The 25,197-nt window shown below is 38.2% G+C and overlaps 2 protein-coding genes across 9 annotated transcripts; both read right to left on the reverse strand.

The window, feature by feature from the left end:
• Positions 1 to 1,870: 1,870 nt before the first annotated feature.
• LOC148870779 (S-adenosyl-L-methionine-dependent methyltransferases superfamily protein) lies at positions 1,871 to 23,782 on the reverse strand. Of its 8 annotated transcripts, none has more exons than XM_088969379.1 (15): positions 23,746 to 23,780; positions 23,559 to 23,663; positions 17,936 to 18,085; positions 17,588 to 17,639; positions 17,344 to 17,388; positions 17,131 to 17,224; positions 16,687 to 16,736; positions 8,158 to 8,207; positions 7,459 to 7,567; positions 6,674 to 6,734; positions 6,538 to 6,590; positions 4,989 to 5,081; positions 3,579 to 3,642; positions 3,161 to 3,268; positions 1,871 to 2,341 (listed from the first exon to the last, which is right to left on the reverse strand). In XM_088969379.1, exons 5-15 carry the CDS (start codon positions 17,368 to 17,370, stop codon positions 2,112 to 2,114), a joined length of 939 nt encoding a protein of 312 aa, XP_088825505.1. In that variant the 5' UTR covers positions 17,371 to 17,388; positions 17,588 to 17,639; positions 17,936 to 18,085; positions 23,559 to 23,663; positions 23,746 to 23,780; the 3' UTR covers positions 1,871 to 2,111. The 8 variants fall into 8 exon arrangements, with proteins under 8 accessions (XP_088825505.1, XP_088825507.1, XP_088825504.1 ...); XM_088969381.1 differs by having other exon boundaries at positions 17,344 to 17,414; XM_088969378.1 differs by having other exon boundaries at positions 17,821 to 18,085.
• On the reverse strand, positions 19,981 to 20,971 carry SETH1 (phosphatidylinositolglycan synthase family protein). Its single transcript, XM_088969382.1, has one exon. The coding sequence runs from the start codon at positions 20,969 to 20,971 to the stop codon at positions 20,060 to 20,062; it is 912 nt and encodes a 303-aa protein (XP_088825508.1). The 3' UTR covers positions 19,981 to 20,059.
• Positions 23,783 to 25,197: the final 1,415 nt, after the last annotated feature.

Below are 25,197 nucleotides of genomic sequence, written 5' to 3' on the forward strand. Positions count from 1 at the left end.
TTTTCAAACGGTTTTGCAAACAGAGATAAACCACTGCCCAAGCTGCCAAGCACGACTCCACCTAAAGCTCTTGAGACAACTGTACACCCATGATGGCCCATTGATTGTACAGATCATGGAGAATGGGGCCATGAAGGATGATGTACCTCCAGGCTCCAGCCCCACTCACATCATGTGGTACGTACGTCTACATTCGTTTCCCCACCACTGTACACCTCATCTAACACCCACAAATTTTTTATTTACGGGTGGTCCTACATCACCACCATCTTCCAGTTCTCTCAGCTCAGCTCATCTAAGTTACTTTCATGGTCGGTTCTCCGGCATTCCATTTAATGCTTCTACCGGGTAGTATTATGGTGAGGGGCGGATGGCGACCTATGTCCGCTCAGCAAGAATCCTTTCTTCCACGAAACAGCTACTGTTGTGCCTGCTCCAGTATCACGGGGGTAGTTCTATAGCGAAAGAAACCCGTGCGACGTCCAGGATAAGGTAGGCCTGGACAAGCCTTATGTGTGCTTGGAGGCTAGGAGTTGTTCGATGAGATGGCTCCACCAAGATTAATAGCATCGAATCATGACCTCAAGTCGCGTGGCCGGAGAATTTGGCTAGCTCTGGCCAGTCTATGGGAGGCGCTACTTACGTGCTAAAGGGTGAAAGCCATGATGCGAAGCGACTGAGCGCCGATGAAACGCGACTGGGCGCCAATGTGATGAGTCTCCTGTTTGTCGATGATGTAGGCACCTATAAGCTATGATGAAAAGCAAACTAGGCCAGAATACACCCGTGCGCTATGGGAAACGGGGTAGCTCACTCAGTTTGGGCAAAGAGCTGGCGTGGTGAAGGGTCATGCTTGAACCAAGCCCTCATGCCAAACCTCCCTTGAATGTCGACAACGCAATGTCGATCCATGCACTGTCCCCATGAGCATGTATGCACCCATAAGAAACCCTGATAACCGTACTAACCATTAATCAGGACCACCCTACAAGAGATGATCATCTAGGAGTACCAAGGTTAAGCACCCAATGATGTCGACCACCCCTCCTCAAAGAGTACGATAAGCTTTTAATGGTCTGCCTGAAGATAATATCACTTTTTCTAAAAATCTTACAGGCAAAAATAACGATAATGTCCTTAACGTAAGCCCACCAAACATTAACCTATGTCCGACCGTGACACTGGGGCAGACAATAGAGTAGTCACAACTCACAATAGAATGGTGCCTTATCTTTACACTCTCTCGGGTTTTGGCATATAAATTTGAGTAAGACCTGGAGACCGGAGACATCCTGAGCTCGGCTAAAATTGACCATGACAGATGGCAAGTGGTCACAAAGGGTGTCAGTCCGTTAATTCAGCGCCATAGATAAGGTGGGGGCTCAGCCCAAATTTGTCCATGTAGTGAGTGGCCGACTGCACTATCGATTCAAGAGCTTTTTTTCCTTTTTTGTACATGGGAAGAATTTCATGTATTATCTTCAAGACAAACACGTATAATCTATTTTCACCTTTTATATGGTGGTAGGTCAAAGTGAAGCGGGAGCAACAACAATGGCTACAATGCGTGCCCAACTTCAATCACAGCATGTTTGGATGATGCCACATGAAATGAAATGATTTCTTTATGGTTTTTTCACCGCATTTGATGGACAAGCTTGCTATCAGCCATCTCCAGTTGCCCTCCAAGATTCCTTAATTCATTAGTAATTCTTGGGGTCCAAACTAAAGCCCCATCTTTATTTGATGCTCATTCACCAGCTCATCTGCTGCAGCAAATTTACCTCCATTCATTATCCACCAATCAGTCCAAAGACTCCTTAAACTAACTCTGCTTTAGCCAAGAAATTGTGAGTTGACTGGTTTCAGATGTCACGAATTTTTCTTTATTGATAAATGTCGTGAAAAACTTCCATTTCATGTGATACTGGCATCCAAATGCTAACAAAATGCATAAACAAGACTAACATGGCCCAGACCCGTGGCCTAACAAAATGCATAAATGCCGTGAAAAACCAATATTCTTTTCATTACCTGAAGTTCAATTATACCAAAATCCTTTTCATTAGTTGAAGCAGGGGTTTCAATGAAGAAGTATAGAAGATCAAATTCTAGCCTTCTAGGGATAGCTTTTCTGACTCCCGGATCCCGTGGCTTGAAGCTTTTTTCATCTCAAGAGCTCTTTTATAAGGGGGAGCAATTGGTGGTTGAACTGGATCCAAACTCTGGTAAGTTCCACTAAGGGGGTATGAGCGATCTGAATCATACCCACTAAGGTCCCCACAAGCCAAAAAAGGAATATACACCTTATTTGGTCCTTCCAACCATCCACTACTACAATCTGCTCACAAAAAAAAATAATAATAAAGTTAATACCCACAGGAAAGTTTTTCCAAACAGTAAAAAAGGGCCAATTACAAGAGAAGTTTTTTTTTTTTATCAGCCAATTACAATATAAGTTTGACACTGCAATTTAGTAGAGAACTCAGGAGTCAGGACCAAATCGAGTAGTTCACTTGGTTTTAATATTCATTAATCTTGAATAGTTTAAGGAAAAACAATTATCAAAAAAATAGTTTAACCCCCCCCCCCCAATACAAGGAGAACTTGAACAAAATTGCCCTTGGAACTTGGAAGAAGCTGCCTTCCCAGCCTCAGCAGCACGCTTGGCAACAGATGCAGGAAAGTTGAGCCAGTAGGTAATCAAGTCTTTCTTTAACCACCTTATCATCCCAATAATTTACAAGTACAATTAAAAATTTATGCACAAGTTTAATAAATGAACAAAAGAGGATGAACGAAATATTACAATTTATAGGTTGGCTTTAGTTTAAAAGGAAGAACATATCGAGTAAATGTGGTGGTTCTTATTAATGGATGCATAAAGACAGATCATTAATTTCCATTAAGTTAAAGTTCTAATACTTAATTAGCTTTTTCAATCTAAAATCTACAGAAAGGACTTGAACACTATGCGTAAAAGGCTAGGAGATGTTCATTGTGTTTTGTAATTTCCAGTAAGTTGTCTTAGAAAAATTCAGGGTTGGCTTTATGCTCAGAGAAGACCACGATATATAATTCTTTCAAGAAGTCAACTATGAGACTAGCTAACTTAAGAACACAGAAGTTTAAAAGGTAAACCAGGCAAAATTAAACTTACCCAAGTCTTCTTGTCCGGAAGGACTGCCCACCTTTTCCAGGAGGCGATGTAAATCTTTCTCATTAAATCCTTCAGGAGGGGAATAATTCTCACAAACTGCGAATGCCTCTGTTATCACAAGCACAAGAATCCAAATAATTGAAAGATTCTTTTTAGTTGGATTTCTTAGTACTATTTCAAAAAATATTATCAAACAAGATGTAGATTCAACCACCATGGCGTTATTTATTCACTTTTTGAAAAATTTGCCAAATAATTTTTAATCCTTTAACTCATTGTCAGCTCAGGTGAGTCAGACATTTGAAGACCAATTTCCAAGTAAAGCTAAAGTTTTTTTAAACATTGAGTAACAATCTTATGGAGATTAGACAGAGAACTAAAAAGCAACTAAGCCAACAAAGAAAACTATTACTCTCACCTATACTGGAATTACGGCTACTTTTTGGTTTTGCAAAAGTCACAACAGAGAAAAATAACTTCAGCTGCAAGAGAGAGAAAACACCAAAGAACCCCATCATCAGAAAGTTCTGGAGAAATGTATATTTTGTTATATACTAATGAAAAACAAACAAGCCTAAAAGGCTAAAACTACATGGGCTTGGTTAAGAGCAGTGCTCAGATTCACATAATTTCTTTACAATATAGGTATTATGTATGGACTAAACATGCTTGAAAACCAATCGATACAAAATTTTACATGTGGCAGCTGGGCACAAACCTGAAAAAGGTCTATTTTTTTCTGCCACATCAGTCTCTTCTTCCATGTGAAAAAATTAGCCATTCTTTTCTACATCTAAAAGAGTCGAGGGCTATTATTCATAAATGGTGTAAGGCTAACATGAAAAGGACACTAAATATATGATCCAACCAGAGAATCTCCATCAGACTGATGGTCTAATTCTGTATGTCATCCCTCCAAGTAGTAAAGATATAACCCCTTGAACTGCAAAGCTTCAAAGTCCACGATATCAAAGGGAAGATGTTTTGCCTTTCTTTTATTTTAATGGATCAACAAGATCAACCAACAATATCACCAAAGGAAGAACCTACCCTAAATGATTGCCACAAGATGAAGATTTAATTTGTTCATTAAGACAATCAAGAGATGAGCAAAATAAAATAAATATCTATGTCCAGAAGTTGGTATTAAGCAGTGATACGCTAACACTAAAATATATCAAGATGAAAGGGATTTACATTGAGTATCAAGTATATTAGGTTATGGGTTAAACTATGGCCCATGACATCAATAATTAGGACTACAAAGAATTAAAAAAAAAAAATCGGATTGAAAATTTTAAGAAACACCAGGAATATCAGGAAAAAAACTCTGAAAAGTTGTAAAACGCAAATAGCCTGTCTAGATGACACATTAATGGCACAAAGAAAGAGAGGCAGTCGTCCTAGAATCAATTTAATGATCTCTGAAGGCAGGAGAATGCTCCTAAAACTTGCCAGTTAGTCCTAAGGATGCTTTGGACAGCCCTAATTAATTCTGACTTGAGAATATAACCCATCTGATTGCATCAAACGGCCTAAGTGGGCAATCCCTATTTAATTTAATTTTTGGATCACATTAGTTGAGAAAATAAGAAACCCAAAGATTTTGGTTCTTCAGGTTATAAAGTGTAGGTGTTCATAAGTAACTTCAATTGTTTAGGAGAGGGTGCTAGTGGTACAGTACAGAGAGGAATCTGGAATAATACAATTTTTTTAGTCAATAATCAAATTTCAACCTTCATGGTGTTGGAAAAAAAAGGCTGAGTTTCAAGATGTTGAAACCCCAAAACAAAGTTGTTTCTACTTTTGTGTGAACAGTGTGACATACCTGACAGTATAGGAGACTTGTATCTTTACCTCGAAATATTTTTGCAATAAATTTTCCACCCTCTCTAAGTACGTGAGTAACAATGGTCAAACCCTGCAAGTAAGTTTCCCACAATCATATCACTTCCAATATGAAAATAATACAATTCAACAGGATTCATATAGACATCATCACTTGGTGATAGGATGTCTTAAGCCCCCACACCTGGGTTACCCCTACTATCCCACCCAATGTGCAAGGGATGTGTAGAAAATAATGAAAAGCATATGAGCACATAATGAGAAATGATAAATAATAACACATTCCAACACAGTCATAGTGTTTTAAAAGCACAATGTGCAAAAAAGGCGCATGGGTCAATTTGCGCCTGAGGTGCGCGCCTTTTTGAAGCAAGGTGAAAAAATACAAAAAATGCTAAAAAATCAAAACAATGTCAGAATAAAAAAATATTAAACATGATATTAATAAAAAATATAAACTTAAATTTTAAAATAAATGTTTTAAAAAACCTATTATCTAAAATTCAAATACATAAACATAAGATGTAAAGCATATTCAAATGAGAATTTAAAAATAAAATCAAACATATAAAACATTTTCAAGCATGTAAAAGCTCTAATCTCTTTTTTCACTCAATTGTATTACTTGAAGTAGCTAATGTAATGTAAAACATATTACATTCCTGATTCTACGAGCCGTCTTTGTGCCACGTCCCTCAAGGCAAGCCCAAACAAGTCCATGTTAGGTCTTAAATTCTTAGTTTTCACACAAAAAAATAATGATTTTATAGTTTTAATTGCTTTTTAAGAAGGCATTTTATTAGGATAAATGAATGAGCAACATTACCAAATAAAATGTCTTCAATTAGCTCGCTCACCGAAGCTCCAAGAACCCCCAATTTGGTAATGTTGCTCATTCATTCATCCTAATAAAATGACTTCTTAAAAAGCAATTGAAACTATAAAACCATTATTTTTTGTGTGAAAACTAAGAATTTATGACCTAACATGGACTTGTTTGGGCTTGCCTCAAGGGGCGTGGCACAGGGGTGGAGCCCCTGGCCCAGCCATTGTATTAAAAAAAAAAAGCAAAAAAGCGCCAAATTTTCAAAAGGCACACGCCTGGGCTGAGGCGCAAGGCACAAAGGGCTGTGCCTAGGACCTAGGCGAGGTGCATACCCTAAAATGTGCCTTGCCTGTGCGCCTAGGCATGCCTTTTAAATCACTGTTCCAACATATAAAAAAATGAAGCTATTAATGCCAGTTACTCCAGTATTGTATGAAACCAATTCCCTGACTTGATAACTATGGTCAAGACCAGCTCAACCTGATCAAGTTATACCAAAATCAGAAGGTTGCAATTAAAGATTTACTTAGTGAGACTGACCAGATTGATGGTTCCACTCACATTTTTTTATCAGAATGGTTCCACTTAAAAATATTGCTAGATTTATTTTATTTTCCATCTGTAGATGCAAGGATGTATAACATTTACAACTATAATTTTCCATATAAAAGTTTCCTAGTGTAACAGGAACATTAACACTAACCGCTAGTATGAGCTGTGACTGAACAAATTCATCCATGTCATGAAGTCCAGTAACTGCAACCAGCAAGTTGACAAGTGAGCCCAAAAGATCATCAACAAAAAGCCATAGATATAATTAGAACATGTCTTTTTCTAACCATCAGGAGCACCATCACAGACAACCAGGTCTGCTTTGCATCCATCAAAATGTCTGATTACCTGAAAGAAACAAGGCATGTTTTAGAGATAGAAGTATCTCACAATTACCAATAAATTTAAGTTAAAGATGAAATGCATATTAAACTAAAAGAATTTTTTTAAGGAGCAATGTCATAAAAAAATTGAGGATAAGAGCAGGTCATGAAGGGCAAGATACATGCTTAATAGAATATAGCAATGCTAAGGGAAGAAACTGGGCTGTCATGAACCTTGAAAATTTGGATTGAACCATTGTCAAAGTCACAATGATCAATATGATGGTATCATAAATCATAATAGACAAGCGAGCTAATAAGCAAAAGAAAATGTGGAAATTGTGAAAACCCACTCATGCACCATAAGAAACTACTTGTAACGTATCTCATTTGTCGGTCCATTATTCAGTAAAACAATTAAATCCAATCATATAGACTGCTATCCAATAGCCTCAAGACATTTTCAAGACAAAAGATTTCTTTTTTGATCTATCCAATAGTGTTTTCTCCTTTTTTTCATTGGAGGAGGTTCATGTGCAAAAGGTAGGACTTAATCCAATTAACTACAATTTTTTACCATTGAGAATTAGAAGAGTAACTATTAAGTCCTTAAGAAACAAGGGTCTAGCTTATTAAGCCACTGAGACAGAAAAGTTATCATCATGTATCAGATAAAATATTATCCAAGCAAAGTGAATTTATTTTCAATCAGAATAAGGATAAGAAATGCATAAAGAAATAGTTTTTACCACTTCAGCTGTCCGTGCATTTGTAATGTCACCCTGCACTTGAATGACACCTTCAATTGGAGCCATGGGCTGCAAATCAATAGCAACAATAAGAGGAAGATTATCATCCCTGCAAAATAATGTGAAAGGCTTGTCAATGATTGAAGAATGCCAAATTGTCTAGGCAATAAAACTTCAAAAGAAAATATATATATATATATATATATATATATATATATATATATATATATATATATATATATATTAGGGCAGTTGGCCAGTTTCCTGTCAAGAAGACTATTAGCAACTAAAGAATGCTATAGTTTTATAGTAATAGAAGACTTGAGAGAGAGAGAATAATTACAAGAAGAAAAGAATAACAAAACACAGGGGCTATCTTCTTTTATCTTTTTATTATCAAAGCCCTTGAATCTTTTTTTATTCCAACAGTAAATCCCTAAAACAAGTTGCCGAATGTAATTTCTATTAGGAAGTATCAAAAACATACTAATAAGATGCACCCATAGTAACAATATTACAAGAAGGCACCTCCTACCCTGTAATTTTGGTTGCCTGGGAAGAGGTCACCCTTGGTGGACATGTATCATAATTTACTAAGCCATGAGGAAAAAGAAATTCAGACAAATTTGACATAGAGCATCAAAGAAAAAACTGGTTGCATTTGTCAATCAAGCATGAGGATAAAATATGTGAGCTTACTTTGGCTCAGATGACATCTTGGCAGGGAGATACAATTTTCGGCTCAAAACCTACATTTAGTATACTCAGAATCAGCTAGCAGTCAACATGCATTAAAAATCAATACCCAAAAAGTATAAACAGGAATTATGGCATTTAATTTCAAAAACTCACTGTTCACTTCAGGTAAAAAGATTTTCCTGATTCAGAATATGAATCTTCATAGATCTAAGTCCAACACCAAGGATCCATAAGTTACAGAACTGGTAGATGGTGATCATTAAACATAGTAAGGGAAAGCAAACACAATGGGGGATAGTTTTGTTCTTGTAGGAGATAGAAAATGTTTGTGAAAGCATCTTTCAAAGGGAAGCTAGATTGGAGGCTCGCTGATGAGGTTCTGAGTGAAGATTGTAGTGAGGAGGAAAAGGACCTTGACTATAGAGAGTCTGTGAGGTGCAAAGTGTTCCTAGGTTTCACTTCGAATCTCATTTCTTCAGGTGTTCGAGAAACGGTTCGGTATCTCGTCGAGCATTGCATGTGGCTTTGTGAGTATGCAGTTGTCATGATGCAGCTATGCTCCGGCATCTGGAGAAGCGGGTATCCTTTAGATTGTTCTGTTCATAATATCAAAAGACAAATGACTGTGTCCGAAAAAAAATGTCTCTGTACCTGAGATGGTTTTGCTGTTAACAAGATTGGCTGAGAAGATTGAGAAGAAAGCTTTGAAGATGGGAGAGTTTGTGGAGGTAGGCCACTGGAAAAAAGCTTTGAAGATTGAAGCTAAGGAGATTCTATTTGAGGAACTGAGATTAAATGGACAGCTGAGCTTGAAAATCAGGGAAGCAAAGAGAGGGATGGTGTTGTTAGAAGGTTTGGGGGTAATTGAAGGGTTCAAGGAGTTTGTGGAAGGTGCAAGTAACAAAGGCAAACAAAATAGCTGGAAAGAGTTTCTCTCAGAAACTGGAAAAAGGTTTGTTGTAGAGTGTAAGAGAAAATTTAAGGGTTCTTTTATTTCTTTAACAGAATTTGTTGGCAAGGGTAGGAAGCAGATGGTCTGTTTCCCAGAGGGAAGGAAGAGTCAGGGCTGGAAGGCAGTTCATGGGGTCTTATGTGAACTGCTACAACGTTTGGGTGCTAAAAGAGGAGTAACAGTAAAAAGGAAGATAAGCAGTTCTACTAGTTCGGTGAGCAATAATAAGCAAGACTCTTATAGTGACAGCTGGGGCAGGTAAATACAGAATGGGAGTAAACATACAGAGAGGAGATTGGGAAAGTAAACCGTTAGTTAAAGCTTCAGCTCACATTCTAGAGAGGAAAGTTGCAGATCTGTTAACAGCAAGTTTGAAGTTGAAGAGTACATTTATTTTAACACCTTTTGAGAAAGACAAGGCTTTGCTGGACTTGCTTGAGAATAGAGTAGAAATTGAGGCATTAAATATCTAAGCTGAACTTGGAAATCTCACATTATCAAGATGGTGTCCGGGATCAAACTCCAAATATTTCTTTGTTGAAGATGGAGTGCTGGTGCATCTCTTAGGCCTTCCCTTTCACTTGTGGAAGCAAGAAACGGATGAAGCCATTGCTCTGATGTGTGGAGGATCACTAGGGGGTGCCTTTTGGGGAGACCTTTTTTCAGCTTCCATTTTATTGAATGGAGTAAAACCTGAGGAGATTCCTCGGACGATAGAGGTGCTAGTTGAAGGACAATGTTACTCAGTGTGGCTGGCTTCATCCGTTGAATCTGTGCTTTGGAAAGAGGCTCATAGGGAGGGAGATGAGAAGGTTGAAGAAGAAGAACTGCGTGGTAAGAAAGGATTGGATGATTCAAACAAGAAAAGCACTTTCACTAAAATGGAAAAACAAATGCTGGAGAAACAAAAAGGTAGCATTCAGGGGGTGGGTCTTATGCGTGTGGAAGCAGTGAACAGTCTGGAGGGTGGCAGGTCTTTTGCACAGGTTGTAACTGGCGCCAATCTGGCTTTCTTAAACAAGGAAAAGGGGTTGGTCCAGGGAAGAACTGAACCTAGACCTGATAAAACCAAACCGAGCCTGGGGTTGGACGTGCGTGACCCTTTTAAAAGTCACGTGAGGTCACGGTTTATTAAGAATGGGCCAAAGCCAAAGCCCATGTGGAATGATACTGTTGTTAATAAAGGCCCAAATGGGTCAGCGGGCCCGACCCAGTCATTTAAAAAGCCGTATGAGCCTTTAAAGAGTCACGTGACTGGGGTTATTACTAAGGTAGACGACAGAAACCGTCTATTGTTGTCTTCCTCAAGCTCTTCAACTTCTGAGAAGAGTTCTTTCTTCCCAGGCCGCTGTTTCGAAGATGCCTTCTCAGTCAGCTAGCTCTCTACAGTGGCATCCAGTGAAAAGAGCTCAGCAACTTTCTCCTGATCGTCGTAATCTGTGCTCTGTCAAAAGCAGCAATCCAGAGAAATGTAACCTGAATCTCTCGTCTGATGAGGAGGATTGCTATGTTTCGGATTCTGAAACTGAGGATACTTTGAGCCTTGGCAGCATCGACCTCTCTCAAACAAAGGACCCTTTTGAAGATGACAGTCTAAACACTGAAGTGTTGTTCCTAGAGGAAGACGGTTGTGGCTCTTTGTTAGGATTTCAAGCAGCAGCGCCCCCCCCCCCCCGCCAGGATGTACTTCACATAAGGCTTGTTTGGGTTCAATGGCTGTTACGGAAGTTGTACAGGGAACATCTACTCCAACAAACAAATCCACTTGTGGACTGCAACATGCTCAGATTATCTATCTAGGGGATCAGAACTCATTACTGCCGTTCCACACAGAATCACCGGTTAGGGGGCAACCCTCAAAGGTAGCTTCGGCTGCATTGGTTAATACAGATTTGATTGAACCTAAACAACTTCCAAAGATCAATCAATCAGGGGAATCAGACCTAGATTCGATACCTCCGATAGCACATTCTGCTCCTGTTCCCACTCTGCCAGTTCCCTTTGAATCAGGTACCCCTGTGGATTTGTTTTCTGGTACTAACAAGGGTCCTATGCCTGCAACAGGTACTTCGGCCTCTCAGCCAGAAGGAATGGCCAACGGAAGGAAGAGTGGGAATGTGACTAAGGGTTGTGGAGAAGAGGAGGGGGAGTCTTTATCAAAAAGGAAGCAGGAAGAAGAATTAGAGAGAATATGGGAGCCGATTTGTGCTCTCTTGGAGGATTATAAAGAGAAAGAAGAGCAAATGGAGGTTACCCCTACAAAATTGGAACAGGAGGGGAATAGAGAGAGCTTTAGAAGTGCTGGAGTAGATGAAAGTAGGAAAAAAAAAAAGAAAAGATCAGTGGTGGAAAGACTAATCTCAAATATTGAGGGTGATATTGAGTTTAATGGCCGAGGGGAGAGAAGAAAGGGTCTCAAGTAAAGGAGTAAGGGTGCTTGGGAGGGAGTTCTACTATTTCCTAATGAAAATCATAAGCTGGAATGTGAGGGGCTTAGAAAGTGCAAGGAAGAGAAGACTAATAAAAGAGATGCTTAGAAGGGAAAGGCCTGATGTGGTTATGCTACAAGAGACAAAATTAGAAGGGATGGATAGGTGGGCTAGAAGTGTGTGGAAATCAAGAGGGATTAGTTGGGCTTCAACTCCCTCTTAGGGAGCTTCAGGGGGGATAATTACCTTGTGGAAAGAAGATGTGGTAGAAGCAGTTGAGGAATTAGTAGGTAACTTCTCTGTGTCTCTGAAATTCAAAATGGTGGAGGGTGATTTTACTTGGCTGCTAACCAATGTGTATGGGCCCAATAATTACAGAGAGAGAAATGAATTGTGGGAGGAGTTGTATGGCATTCAAGGGTTATGGGAAGGTCCTTGGTTGGTGCTTAGGTGGAGATTTCAATGTTATTCGGTTCACAACAGAGTCAAATAACCCTCATCAATCCATCACTACTAGCATGAGGAAATTCAATGATTTTATTAACTCTTGTGAGCTGAAGGAGATTCCTCTTTTGCAAGCCAATTTTACCTGGTCCAACTTTCAGGAGAACCCAACATGTTCGAAGCTAGATAGGTTCTTGGTCAATGAAGCCTGGGAGAATCAATGGAGGGGGTTGATGGCTAAAGGGTTACCTAGAGTTACTTTGGATCACTGCCCTATTCAGTTAGGAGAGGAACCATTAGACTCTGGACCTAGACCCTTTAGATTTGAGAATATGTGGTTGACTCACCCAGACTTGGTAAAAAATATTGAGAGCTGGTAGAGTGAAGAGCTAAGGGGGGTAAAGTGGAAAGGAGTTAGTTTTCATAGAAAACTAAGGAACTTGAGGACAAAATTGAAAGCCTAGAACAGGGACCAATTTGGGAGGTTAGAGGATTTAAAATCTTCCTTGTTGACTCAGACTGAAGAATTGGACAAAAAGGAATCCTAAAGGACTATGAATGCACAGGAACGAGAGTTGAGATGGAATTTAAAGAAGGAATTAGAAGAGGTCCTGCTGCGAGAAGAGATTCCATGGAGGCAAATATCAAGGTTTAAATGGATCAAGGAAGGAGATGGGAGCACAAAATTTTTTCATGCAATGGCCAATGGGAGGAGGAAAAATTTTGTAGGACAACTTGAGATTGGAGAGGAAATCTCCTCTCAAGAAGAGATAGCCAGATGCTTTGTAGATCATTTTAAGTCAATTCTGAGAAGACCTCTTGATTGTAGGGTGGAAGTGGATGGCCTAGATTGGCTACGTCTTTCTAAGAGGGAGAGGGGATGGCTGGAAAGAAATTTTGAGGAGGAAGAGATCAGACAAGCAGTTTTCCTAATGGATAGATCTAAGGCTCCTAGGCTAGATGGATTCGCAATGGCCTTTTATCAAGATTGTTGGGACATAGTTAAAAGTGATTTATTTGAGGTCTTCAGGGAGTTTGAGGATAATCAGGTTGTTAGCCCTGGAGTCTATGCTACTTTTGTAGCTCTTGTTCCCAAGAAGGCTGTCGCTAAACATCCTAAGGACTTCAGACCAATCAGCTTGGTGACTAGTGTTTACAAAATTTTGGCTAATGTCTTATCCTTGAGGATTAAAGTGGTACTTCCCTCTCTAATTAGTCAAGCTCAAGGTGCGTTTGTACAAGACAGACAAATAGTAGATCAAATTTTGATAGCTAATGAATGTGTGGAGGAGATGAAGAGATCAGGTAAGAAGGGCTTCGTTTGCAAATTGGATCTTGAAAAAGCCTAGATATGGTGGACTGGAGATTACTCTTAGAAGTACTAAGTAAGTGTGGATTTGGGGAAAGATGGTGCAAGTGGATCAAGGGTTGTCTCACTTCTTGCCATTATTCTATCCTTGTCAATGGAGTAGTTAACAATTTCTTCCCAGCTTGTAGAGGCCTAAGACAAGGTGATCCACTCTCCCCCTTTTTATTCACTCTTGTTGCTGATGTGTTAAGTAGATTGATATCAAAAGCAGACAGGGAGGAGGTTGTGAGTGGTAGGAGAATAGGAAGAAATAGTGTGCCTGTGACTCACCTTCAGTTTGTAGATGATACTATAATCTTTGTGAAGGAAGCGATTTGAGGAAGGTTGGGAACCTTAAGAATTTAATTAATTTTTTTGAAAAGGCCTCAAATCTAAAAATCAACTTTGAAAATAGTTGTGGTGTGAGTCAATATGGATGCTCAAGAAATAGAGGCTATTGCAGGTTGCTTAGAGTGCTCCACCTCTTCCTGGCCCTTAACTTATATAGGCCTTCCCCTAGGAGGTAACCCAAAGGAAAGCCGCTTTTGGATCCCTGTTGTGGAAAAGTTTGGTAAGAAGTTGGCAAGCTAGAAAAAGAACTATATCTATGTGGGGGGTAGAGTGACTTTGATCAAATCCACACTTGCTAATCTGTCGGTCTACTTTTTGTCTGTCTTTAAGATTCCTGCTAGGGAAGCTAAGAGGTTAGAGAAAATGATGAGGGACTTATTGTGGGAGCCGGGGCAAGAGAAGAAGGATCATCTAGTTAGATGGGAGATAGTTAGTCGAAGTAAGGAGGAGGGAGGATTAGGAATAGGGAATATCACTTTCAAGAATGTAGCCCTTCTAGGTAAGTGGTTGTGGAGGTGGCCTTTAGAGAGGGAGAGGTTATGGCATGAAGTGGTGGCAAGTATCCATGGCTATTCCGGAAATGGTTGGGATGCAGGGGTATCCAGACGGGCAATTCTTGCAACACCTTAGAAGGCAATTCATGGCATCCTCCCACAGTTCCTACGCTTCGTAAGGTATGTTGCTTGCTCTGGGACTCGTATTCTTTTCTTGGAAGACACTTGGGTGGGAAATTTGCCCCTTAAGGATCTGTTCCCTTCTCTCTTCTCTATTTCCCTTTATAAAAAAGAACCTGTGTCTTCCTTTTATTTTGCCCCTATATACCCCTTTGTCGACAAATTGGGACCTTGGATTCTGTAGAGGGTTGAGGGATGAGGAATCCTTATTAGTTTCTGAGCTCCTATTGTTACTTGATTTTGCTTGTCTGGACCCACTAAATCCTGATAGGAGGATTTGGACTTTGACTCCGAAAGGGTTGTTTACTTGTGCTTCTTTCTTTAATTCCCTCTGCTCCAATTCTTCTCCTCGGGCTTTCCCAGTTAAGGAAGTTTGGTCTAGGCCTATTCCCCCAAAAATTGTTGTATTTTGTTGGGAAGTTTACTTGGGTAAAATCAACACGATGGATAACCTACAGAAGAAAAGACCTTTTTTGTGTTTATCTCCTAACTGGTGTATTTTGTGCAAAGCGTAGAATGAGGACTGTTACCACTTATTGATTTCTTGTCCTTTTGCTACAGCCATTTGGAATTGGGTGTTTGATTTGTTTGAGTGTAGGTGGAACTTGCTAGCTGAGGTAAATTTGCTGTTTTCCCCTTCTACCTTTGTGTGGACCACAAGAAGAGGGAGAGTCATGTTGAAGTGTATAAGAGCAGATCTCCTTTGGACTATTTGGGAAGAGAGAAATTCCAGAATTTTTCAGGAAAAGGAAAGAAGCATTCTTGAGGTCAAAGAGTGTATTGTTACAAGGACTATTTTGTGGCTGAAATCCTTAAAGCTCTTTGAAGATTATTCCTTTGAGGATTTAATGAGGAATTGGTCTGCAATTGCCCTCACTTCCTCTACGAAGCCTAGAGTCCAAGTAACTTGGACTCCGCCAATGGAGGGTTTTATTAAGTTGAACTTTGACGGAAGTAGTCAGGGTAACCCAGGATTGTCCGGGATTGGTGGTTTACTGAGAGATGAGAACAGCAACATTATTGCCTTTTTTCGGGACCGGTGGGAATAGGACTCTGTGAGGGCTGAACTCCTAGCTGCGGCACAAGGGGTACAGATTGTCTATCAACTCGGAGTGCAAAACTTAATAATTGAAGGAGACTCCAAGGTGGTAGTAGGATGGTAGGCTGACCCCGGTACTGTCACTTGGAACTTTAAGGATATTTTAAAAAAGGTTAAATGGCTATTGAGGGGTATGACAGTTAGAGTTCAGTGGTTGGGTAGATTGGCCAATGCCTTGGCTGATTATCTTGATAAACAAGGGGCTACTCGGGTTTCATTGTATTGGGCTTCATTGTAATTTTCTTTTTCCTTTGTTATGTTCTTTAACTAAAGGGTTGATGGTTTCTTCCATCTCCCCTCTTTAAAGAGGAGGTAGCATCTCGTGCCTCTCCCTAAGTTGTACTTTCTTTGACTTTGATTTAATAAATCTGAATATTCACTAATCAAAAACATAGTAAGGAACTATGTATGAGAACATACTCTGGTTGAATGACTCCTATTCATAACGGATGTGCATGTGTTCAGGCTTGGTCTAGGTGTAAGCAGCAGGCCATCTGCCTAAAGATGCTGGCCTGAACCCAGCATAACTATGTAGGATGGAGACCTCGGGCCAGCCCAAACTTGCTACATATGTGTATTTACATCCTTTACATGGTAAAAATACAAAAAGGTAATAACCCAATTTAGTCCCAGTTATATGGGATCAAGGAAGGGGTGGTGTAGAAACGGACCTAACCTTGGCATTTCTTTTGCACATGGTCACTCTCAGACTCAAATCCACTTTCTCACGCTTGCCAGCCCAAGATTTAACCATTATACCAAACAATGGTCCCTTTTACATAGTAAGAATATAACATACTTATATTCCATATATATAAGCAGGAAAGCATGTGCACTGCACATGGTAATGATAGTGGAAAGAAAAAGGATATAAGGTCCACTTTATGTATAGATTTTCTGCATGCACTCACACAAAAGCGGGGTATCTACTTTATATGGCAATATAAGATTACAGCCCAAACTAAATTTTGGGCCAAGATTTGGCCCAGGCCTTGCCCTTGGCTTGTTGCTCACCAGGCCAAAACTCAAGCCAGGTAAGCCTGAGGCCTGATACTCAGCCCTACAATGTCAGTGTTTTGGAAATAGAACAAAATAGCATCCCAAAAGCGTTGACAGTGCAGGGAATTAATTTCATAAAATAAGAGAGGTCATAGTTAATCTGTGGAGTAATAACAGTTTTCTATGATGCATTCCAATAGGCAATGTAATTGTTCATCACTGCTTATAGATACCTGACTCCAGCTACCAGGCGCAGCACAAAGATCAACCGCACGATTAACTCCTGCACACCCAGATTTATACAAGATTCCGCTTCAAATGTATCAAGCAAAAAGGGATGAAGAGAAAATGGTATATCTACTATGGAATATGTATCAGGAGGAAAAACCTTAACAACTGGACATGGAAGCAGATGACAACAATAGGAATCAAATTGGCAGAGACACACACTGAAAAGTCTTAGTTCAGCATCTCTACAGAAAACCATACAAATAGTTGTGTTTATGGAGCATGTATCTCCTTATTGAAGTCCATTTATGCAGTTCAAATTGTAAGTTTGTATATTAATTTTCATTTTATTATATTCACCATTTTAGTGCAATAAAAAGTGGTCAACTTCACCTTTAACAAAATAAACATTAAAAAAGTGACACAGAAGGAAATAAAAAAAGTCAGACCTTCAAAGATATTGAACTCTTCATCAATCTGAAGGAGCTTGAAGGCACTCCGAGCACGCCAACCTTCTTCCTTTGCTTTCCGATAATAGATATCCTGAAAAATAAAACGAACACAACCCAGAACTTATCATAAAAAGGAAAAAGGCAAGAAATTGGGAGTTTTATTCAAAAGATACCCAGAAATTATCGAAGGGATAGAATGGTAACAGTTACCCTCTTGTCCCTCGAAGCTTTACCCATCCTTCACAAGTCTGTATCCTAAACACCATTACCAGCAGAGTTCACTTAAACAGAAATCAGAAGAAACCATAAAATGCATGAACAACAATTGTAACAAACTAGCTTACAAATTAAACAGATAAAATCAAAACACTTGTAGTAAACAGTAAGATTGAAGTGTGTAAAACTCAAAAAATGGTCAAATATGAAACAAAAATATCAGAGACAAACAAACTACCTATTGCGTCACAAACTTTTGGAGAATTGCAGCACGACTAGTAGCCCTGGCTCTGAGGATTAAAGAGTATGTGCTTCTTGATTCATTAGCAGATGAAACCAAAGAGAGAAAGCAGTCTGGGCGTGTGTGTGTGTGTGCACGCACGTGTTAATGTGAGAGAAAGAAAATAGAATCTGTTCTCTCTAAAGACAAAAACCCCATAAAAGGACAAATGATCAGATATTGTTTCAAACCTTAAGTGGAGCATTTCTTTCATTTTTTTGTTATGACACTGCTGTGCCGGACAGCAGTTTTATTATGTAGACTATTGTAGATAGACAGATGACACATGGAGAAAATTCTTTTAACCTGCCTCACTCTGCCTAGACGGAATCAGCAGCATGAATCTTATTCCTCTTGATGGTGTATTCATTTCATCTGCCTTATCCCACTTACAAAGAGTTGGTAGAAAGGATCCATTACTGCTCCTCCATTTTGTTCCAACCATAGGCAACTCCTCTGTTAAAGAAAAAGACAACACTGCACAAACTTTACTTATGCAAGAATATATTTCATGCATAAAGGGATGGACTCTCTGGAAATATCTTCAATACATTATGAAATTGCATTGACACACAAAGGGGTGGACACTCTTATTAACTGGTCCACATTAAGTGATTGTTACAGTAACCTCTATATAAGCATCAAGCAGACTATAAGTTTCCGAAACCGATGCCTTTACCCTTTAATACTCAATGGCAATAGCAATAGCAACGGATTAGGATAAAGATTTGAGTCAATGATGTCAGATTCTGTTGGTCATCTATTGGAAAGTGTTTCAAGGATTGAGTGCCTTCACAAATTAAATTTGGGTCAGTACACTTTGTCTTGGCATGAATCCCAACAATCACCAATTGACTCACAAAGGGGTGGGCACTCCCATTGACTGGTCCAAATTAAGAGATGGTTACAGCAATCTCTGTATGAGCATCAAACTGACTGTAACTTTAAACTAATGCCTTCAATATTCAACAGTAATAGCGATTAGGTTAAAGATTTGAGTCAATGATGTCAGATTTTGTTGGCTATCTATTTATTAATATTTCCATGACATACTTCCATTTCCATGGGTTCCAACACAAAATATTACTAAAATCAACATATTCCCCAATGCAAGCTACCGGTGCCATATGGAGAGTACAAGAGATAATATTAATGTATTTTTTATCAATAGAGATAATATTAATGTATCATAAGATAAGTTTTTGGTAAGTAGTATTATAACATAAATGGAGACTATTTTAGATATGTGGAGTAGCAGTCTTATTCCCACCTAATGGACATAATTACCACTTTGAGCCAGCTCAAAATTCTTTTCAAACATGAAGTTAAATCTTAATTTTTATTGTACAATAAGTTATTTGATTGATCTTTGGAATCATTTGCACTTTATATGAGTTTAGGTTTTGCTTGAAGCCTTGAGCTTACTCTATGATATATCTTTGATGGTTTGGAAAAAGATAATAATTTAGAAAGGTCTACCTATGCATCTTTCATCATTCCATAAAATAGCATTCTATATTTTTGCATATTTCACAATTTTTCACTATATCTATAATGTTTACAAGATTTCCATATGCTGTTTCCAACATTTGCAACATGTTTCCTATATTAGATGGCTGGTATTTCCACCGACAGCAGCATTTTAAACCTTGGTTTCAAGGATTGAGTATCGTTTCAAATTAGATTTGGGTTAATACACCCACCTAATAGTGGCATGAATCCCAACTATCACCAATTGACCAAATAAACAATGTCCTCACATTGAGAAGGCCCTCATTGAATTGCAACCTTTCCACCCCCCTCCCCCCCCAAGTTTATATGCAGGCAGAATAACAGGAAACCAAACTCTAGGAAATCCAAAAAGAAATAGCAAGGTTGTCCAATGGCATCTCAGTCAACCAGTCAATTTGATTTCAAATTGGAAATGCCAATCCACTCCAAGCCTGCTCATTTTAAGGTTTCAGAAATCCCAACCTGAACTAGAAGTCAGAAGGCAGAGGAAATATAAAAAATAAAAATAACTGGCTAAATTTAGTTAGTAGCCACCCCGTCACTCTGCAGTGAAATCACAATTACCCTCACACTCCAAACAATCCTAAAATCTAGAGGACTTCAGATACATACAAGCATTCTTATCCGAACTAGACGGTTGTCATTTAGAACAAAAGGGAAAGTAATTTTCCATTGGGTTGGCTGGTCCGTTGGCCAAGCAGAGGGGTTCATAGAGAACAATTGTTTTGAGCACAATTGTAATTTTGGGTTGTTGTACTCTTAAAAGTGGTTGGAATGAATCCCTTGCACTGCATTGTGATGTAACATTAATTAACATGAATTAATAAAAACTCTGTTACTAATCAAGAAAAAGGAAAGTAATTGAATTTCACTTGGTTAATAAAGTTTTTCTGATACAAAAGGTGAATGTTGATGCAGTCACTCTGTAATATCAAAACAAAGCTTAGCTTCATCCCAAGGACCATTAATCTCAAATTTGTACTCCTGTAGCCTTATAAGCCAGAAAGGGCATACAACCGTGACAAAAACCAATAGACCTAGTAACAACGCAAATAGAGGTCGATGCAGTGTAAATACCAAAACCAGTGTCACAGTCATCAATAACGATGAGAAGCAAAGATGCAGTCCAAAAGAGTATTTCTTGATACAATACATGACCAGTGGTGCAAAGAGGAAGACCTGTAAAGAGAAGAGCATAATTGCAAACACATGAAGCCTTGATGGGAGGCGAGAAGCAATTAGAACTGAAGCCACAATAGAAGCATTTAAAGAGATATTGCTGGTCAATGTTGGATTTTTCAATGCTCCAGGTGGCCTTATGGTGGATCCCGAGTAGTCATGCAAGAAGAGATGGACCATGAGAAGTGATACTGTCAGTGCCCAAATGGAGTCTGAGCTAATAGATCTAGTGAGCGTGTGGTAGATAGGAGCCAAAACATACAACCCACTTATAAAGAAGGATATCTTCAGGAGATAGTGGGAAAGAAGATTAATTGAAAGCCTCCTTGCAGTTAGGAGGAGCACTAAGAAGCCTGATCCTAGAAGGCCAGCATCAAGCAGCAAGAGAGAAGTCTCATCAATGGTGGCACCTAGAGTATAGGTCCAGACACAGACCACAAGTGCAACAACACAGATATACTGAGAGATGGAAACTGAGTCCCGCATCACCTTTACTATGTCCCGCTTCACCACATTGGCATTCATCACCATATCTTCAAGAAAAGACTCATCAGTGTAATTGTCATCATAACCAGGTTGCATCCCACCATATGCCACTTTTCTCCATTTGGACTGAGTTATCAAGGGGTTCCCTTCAACCTTGGCCTCCATTAGCACCAAAAGTGATTGTATTTCAGATAATGCTGCTTGGGTTCAACTGTAAGGAAACCTGAATTCCAAACTTGAGACTGTCATCACCTGCCTTCTTGACATTCCCAAAAGCTCCCCAAGAAAGCAAAGAACACAGGAAGCCTCTAAGAGTAAAGTTCCAAAAACATCATCATCATTTTTCTCTAGAAACCTATACCAAATCAAGAACTACAGTTCACAGTCCTCACACCATAAAATTTGGAATGCAGAAATCAAATTTAGGAGACCTATATCACCACAAGTTTTCATAACAAAAAAACAAAAATAGAAGAAAAGAGTCCACTGCCCTTGACACAGATTACAGTTTGAGGAACAAGAACAACTTTGTGATTCTTGAAACCATGTTTCAACTTAAATACTAATGAGATCAAACATAATTAAGAAGAATATTAAGACAAGCTATTATTTTTCAGCAACATTTGAAATAATAGCATAACGCTTACCCATCTGAGAATTTTCTCTAAAAATTCATGAAACCATGTCTATCCTGATCATGTCCCACTCTAAATCGAGAACTAAAATATATGTCACATGTCCCTTATTCTAGTGCAGTTGGTAGTATTATGTATGTTATAGTTTGCACATGACCTAACATTTCATATGCAGTTAGTGTTGTGGGAAGATATATGTCTGGTCCTAACAAGACATTGGCAGGCAGTAAAGTGGATTCTCAGGTACTTGAAATGAACATCAAACATTTGCTTGGAGTTTGGGAGGAGCAGTGACAATTTGATGGGTTATATTAATTCAGACTATGAGGTGATTGACAGGAGAAGATCACTTACAGGTTATGTGCTTTCTATTGGTGGTCGTGCTATTAGTTGGAAAGCCACTTTACAGTCCACAACTGCTTTATCGACTACTAAGGTTCAATATATAGCAGTAACTGTAGCTATTAAAGAAGCTACTTGGTTGAGAGATTCGTTTGGTGAACTTAGCTTGGGTCCAAAGATGACTATCATCTATTGTGATAGTCAAAGTGCTATTCATCTGACCAATGATCAAATGTATCATGAGAGGACAAAGCACATTGATGTAAAGTACCATTTTGTTTGTGGTGTTGCTGAGTGGGGAGATATTATTGTGAAGATGGAGGGAGGTTGCTATTTGCAATGCTTCAACTTGATCGGTGTATGTAGCACTTGAGCTTGCCCATTAGGGCTTATTTGGAGAATATGAAGGGAGATTGCTATTTGTGATGTTTGCGGGAATTCAAATCAAAGTGGAGATTTATTATGTTTTGTGCCTTGAATTCTTTATTGTGAATTGCTTCATGACCTGCTCAAAATAAATTTTGTGAATTCTTTATTATGTTTTGTGAATTCTTTATTGTGAAGATGGAGGGAGATTGCTATTTGCAATGCTTGAACTTGATCAGTGTATGTAGCACTTGAGCTTGCCCATTAGGGCTTATTTGGAGAATATGAAGGGAGATTGCTATTCATGATGCTTGAAGGAATTCAAATCAAAGTGGAGATTTATTATGTTTTGTGCCTTGAATTCTTTATTGTGAATTGCTTCATGACCTGCTCAAAATCAAGTTTAAGAAACCCCAAAAGCAAAATTTCTTAGTGGTTTATGGTGGAAGTATAGCTTGTAGCCCACAATTAATCACCACCAAGGGTGCAGCAGCAGAGCCCCGAGGCGATATGGACCCGATCCATATTTAGCTTTTGGGTCCAACCAAAATATGATAAGTTATATAGTTTGGGGTTTTCTTTATTTTGTATCTTTTGGCTTGAGAGGAAAATCAAGAGATTTTGGGTGTTCTGGGGTTTAGAGTTTCTGTGAGAGAGGTTGTGCACAACTTTAGAATCCCCATTGTTGATTCCATAGTAGATTTCTACTCCTCTTTCACCCGTGGATGTATAAGTCAAACGACGTAAATCTGTGTGCTTTACTTCTCTTTATCTTTGTTTTGAAAACTGACCTGGAAACAAAACTGCTTTGGCCAAGTCGAGTAGTTTTGAATAATTTAACTTACTTTACTTAATAGTAAAATAAGAAACATGAAAATATTTATAAATTCTGAAATTATATCATAAAATATTTATAAATAATGAAAATACCATTAAACTTAAATAAATACAAGAAATTTTTTCAAAAAAATCATATGGAAAAACTAAAAATTTATTTGCACAAACTTGCAGAGAATATTATATTATTAAGCCTATTATAGACTAATTTACTTTTGAATAATTTAACAAAACATTTTTCACATATACAACACTACACAATTGTGCCGATATGCTCTCACAGAAATATAAAATTACACAGCATTTAGGTTTCACGTTTTATAGAAAATTAAAAAATACAGCAAGAAGCAAGAAACAAGAAAATTAGAAGTATAGCAAATAGGTAGCCGTTGTTGGTAATGGTAGCAAGAAAATTAAAAAAAAAAATAATAATAATAATAATAATAATAAGCATAGCATTTGATTCACAAAATCGAATATCAATAGCATTTCATTCACAAAATCAAACATCAATATATCATAGAATTTCTTCCAGTAAATATAAAAAAAGGATTATTCGGTGTATTTTATACCTTAACCACCGCTGGTAATGGTGGTGTCACAACAAAGAGAGGAAGAGAGAAAAGGATTCGGTGTGCTATAGGTCCCCGGTGCAAGGAGAAGTCGCCGCTTTGCCGCTGCAAATAACTTCGGTGGAGCAAATTCAGCAAGCTAAAAAATTAGATTTTGGAAGAAAAATCATTGTAGAAAAACCCATACCGCCGCTGCAAATAACGTTTGTCGCCGGTCACCGTCGAGGATTAGTGTCAAGTTCGAACTGAATTCCCTCTTTCGTCCGACCAAAAGAAAACCCTAATCGAATGCCCAGATTCGACTTGGGGCATGTATTTTTATAAAATTTCTGAGACCTCCCCGTACTTTTTGACAGTTGCGGTTCAATATCCTCTTTTCTAATAGCACCATCGTCCCCTGAACTTTATAATATTGTTGCATCTACGCTTCCTCCGTTAACTCAACGTGAGAAACTTAACTGAAATTGCTGATATCATGAAAACATATGTTTTATACTAATCAAAATACTTTCAAAAAAGTCCTATATCCTGCTCGAATATTAGGTTATCCATCACATTAATATTTTATTCTCAATAACACAAAAAAAAAAAAATGTAGAAGATACAAAATTTGATAAAAACTACAGTATTCTTTAGTTGCTAATAGTTTTCTTGGCATGCAACTGCACCATTAAATATTTTTATATCATATATTATACTTAAAATATTGAAATTAATAAATTTAAAACACTAATATCTTTTAGATACAACTGTTTTCTATGCTTTGGAATGAATTTTGTTGTTATTAAGGCTTCAAAAAAAAATATTTGTTGTTATTAAGGATCATTGCTTTTTTTATAAGTGAAAGTATTGTATTAACTATTAATGTAGTGGACAAGGTCAACATATGTGCAAAATTTCCAAACGAGATTTCCTACTCACTTTTTCTATGCATGGTGAATTACATCTCTATTATGAATTGAGAGATGTGTGAATGTAATTTACAGGGGTAAAGAATGCTTAGAAAAAATGAATAAAGAATCTAGGTTCCAAAATTTCAGGCTATTTTTCTAATCATATGCATTATCGCTGAGTGGTTGGTATACAAAATTAGGGAATTAACCTATAATTTTAGTTTTCTTTCTTTCTTTTGAAGTTTTATTGCCTAGGCAACTTGGCATTCTGCTATCATCGACAAGCCTTGAGGCCCTCTACAATCATGCTTTCATCAACATCTCTTATGTATCCCACCTTTACTTCTTTGCACTGCTATCGCATCCATTGCCATAAAAACAGAACACGTCACACAACTGGGTATGCTTCCTATAAGTCATGTATGCCAACCCAATACACTTTTGCATCAAGTTGTATCACGCTGTATGAGTGGATATTGTCCAATTTGCATCGATACAAAAGCATATTGATTAATTTAGATTAGCTTAAAGCAACGGTTGCAGGACCCATGTATTTTATTAATGGCATTGAAAATTATCATCCGTTCTACAACCAGCTCAACAGCCATTATGTTCAACTAATCCTTCTTCCACATTGATGCCTAATTTGGTGAAACTATTTATTGACTTGTATGATGTGTACATGTTCTAGAGTTCCAAGTACTGTTGATTGTAATGTTTATCTTCATATAGCCTATTAAAATATA

This window comes from Nelumbo lutea, chromosome 2, assembly GCF_056320005.1.
Source record: "Nelumbo lutea isolate HS-2025 chromosome 2, American lotus-T2T, whole genome shotgun sequence".
Classification (NCBI taxonomy): domain Eukaryota; kingdom Viridiplantae; phylum Streptophyta; class Magnoliopsida; order Proteales; family Nelumbonaceae; genus Nelumbo; species Nelumbo lutea.

Coding starts and splice junctions, on each gene's coding strand:
- LOC148870779 (XM_088969373.1), bottom strand. CDS start 17,370: ATGGGTAAAGCTTCGAGGGACAAGAGG. Junction 5,082..6,537: donor AGTCACAGCTCATACTAGCG/GTTAGTGTTAAT, acceptor ACTTACTTGCAG/GGTTTGACCATTGTTACTCA. Junction 2,342..3,160: donor TTCCGGACAAGAAGACTTGG/GTAAGTTTAATT, acceptor TTTTGTGAGCAG/ATTGTAGTAGTGGATGGTTG.
- SETH1 (XM_088969382.1), bottom strand. CDS start 20,971: ATGGAGGCCAAGGTTGAAGGGAACCCCTTGATAACTCAGTCCAAATGG.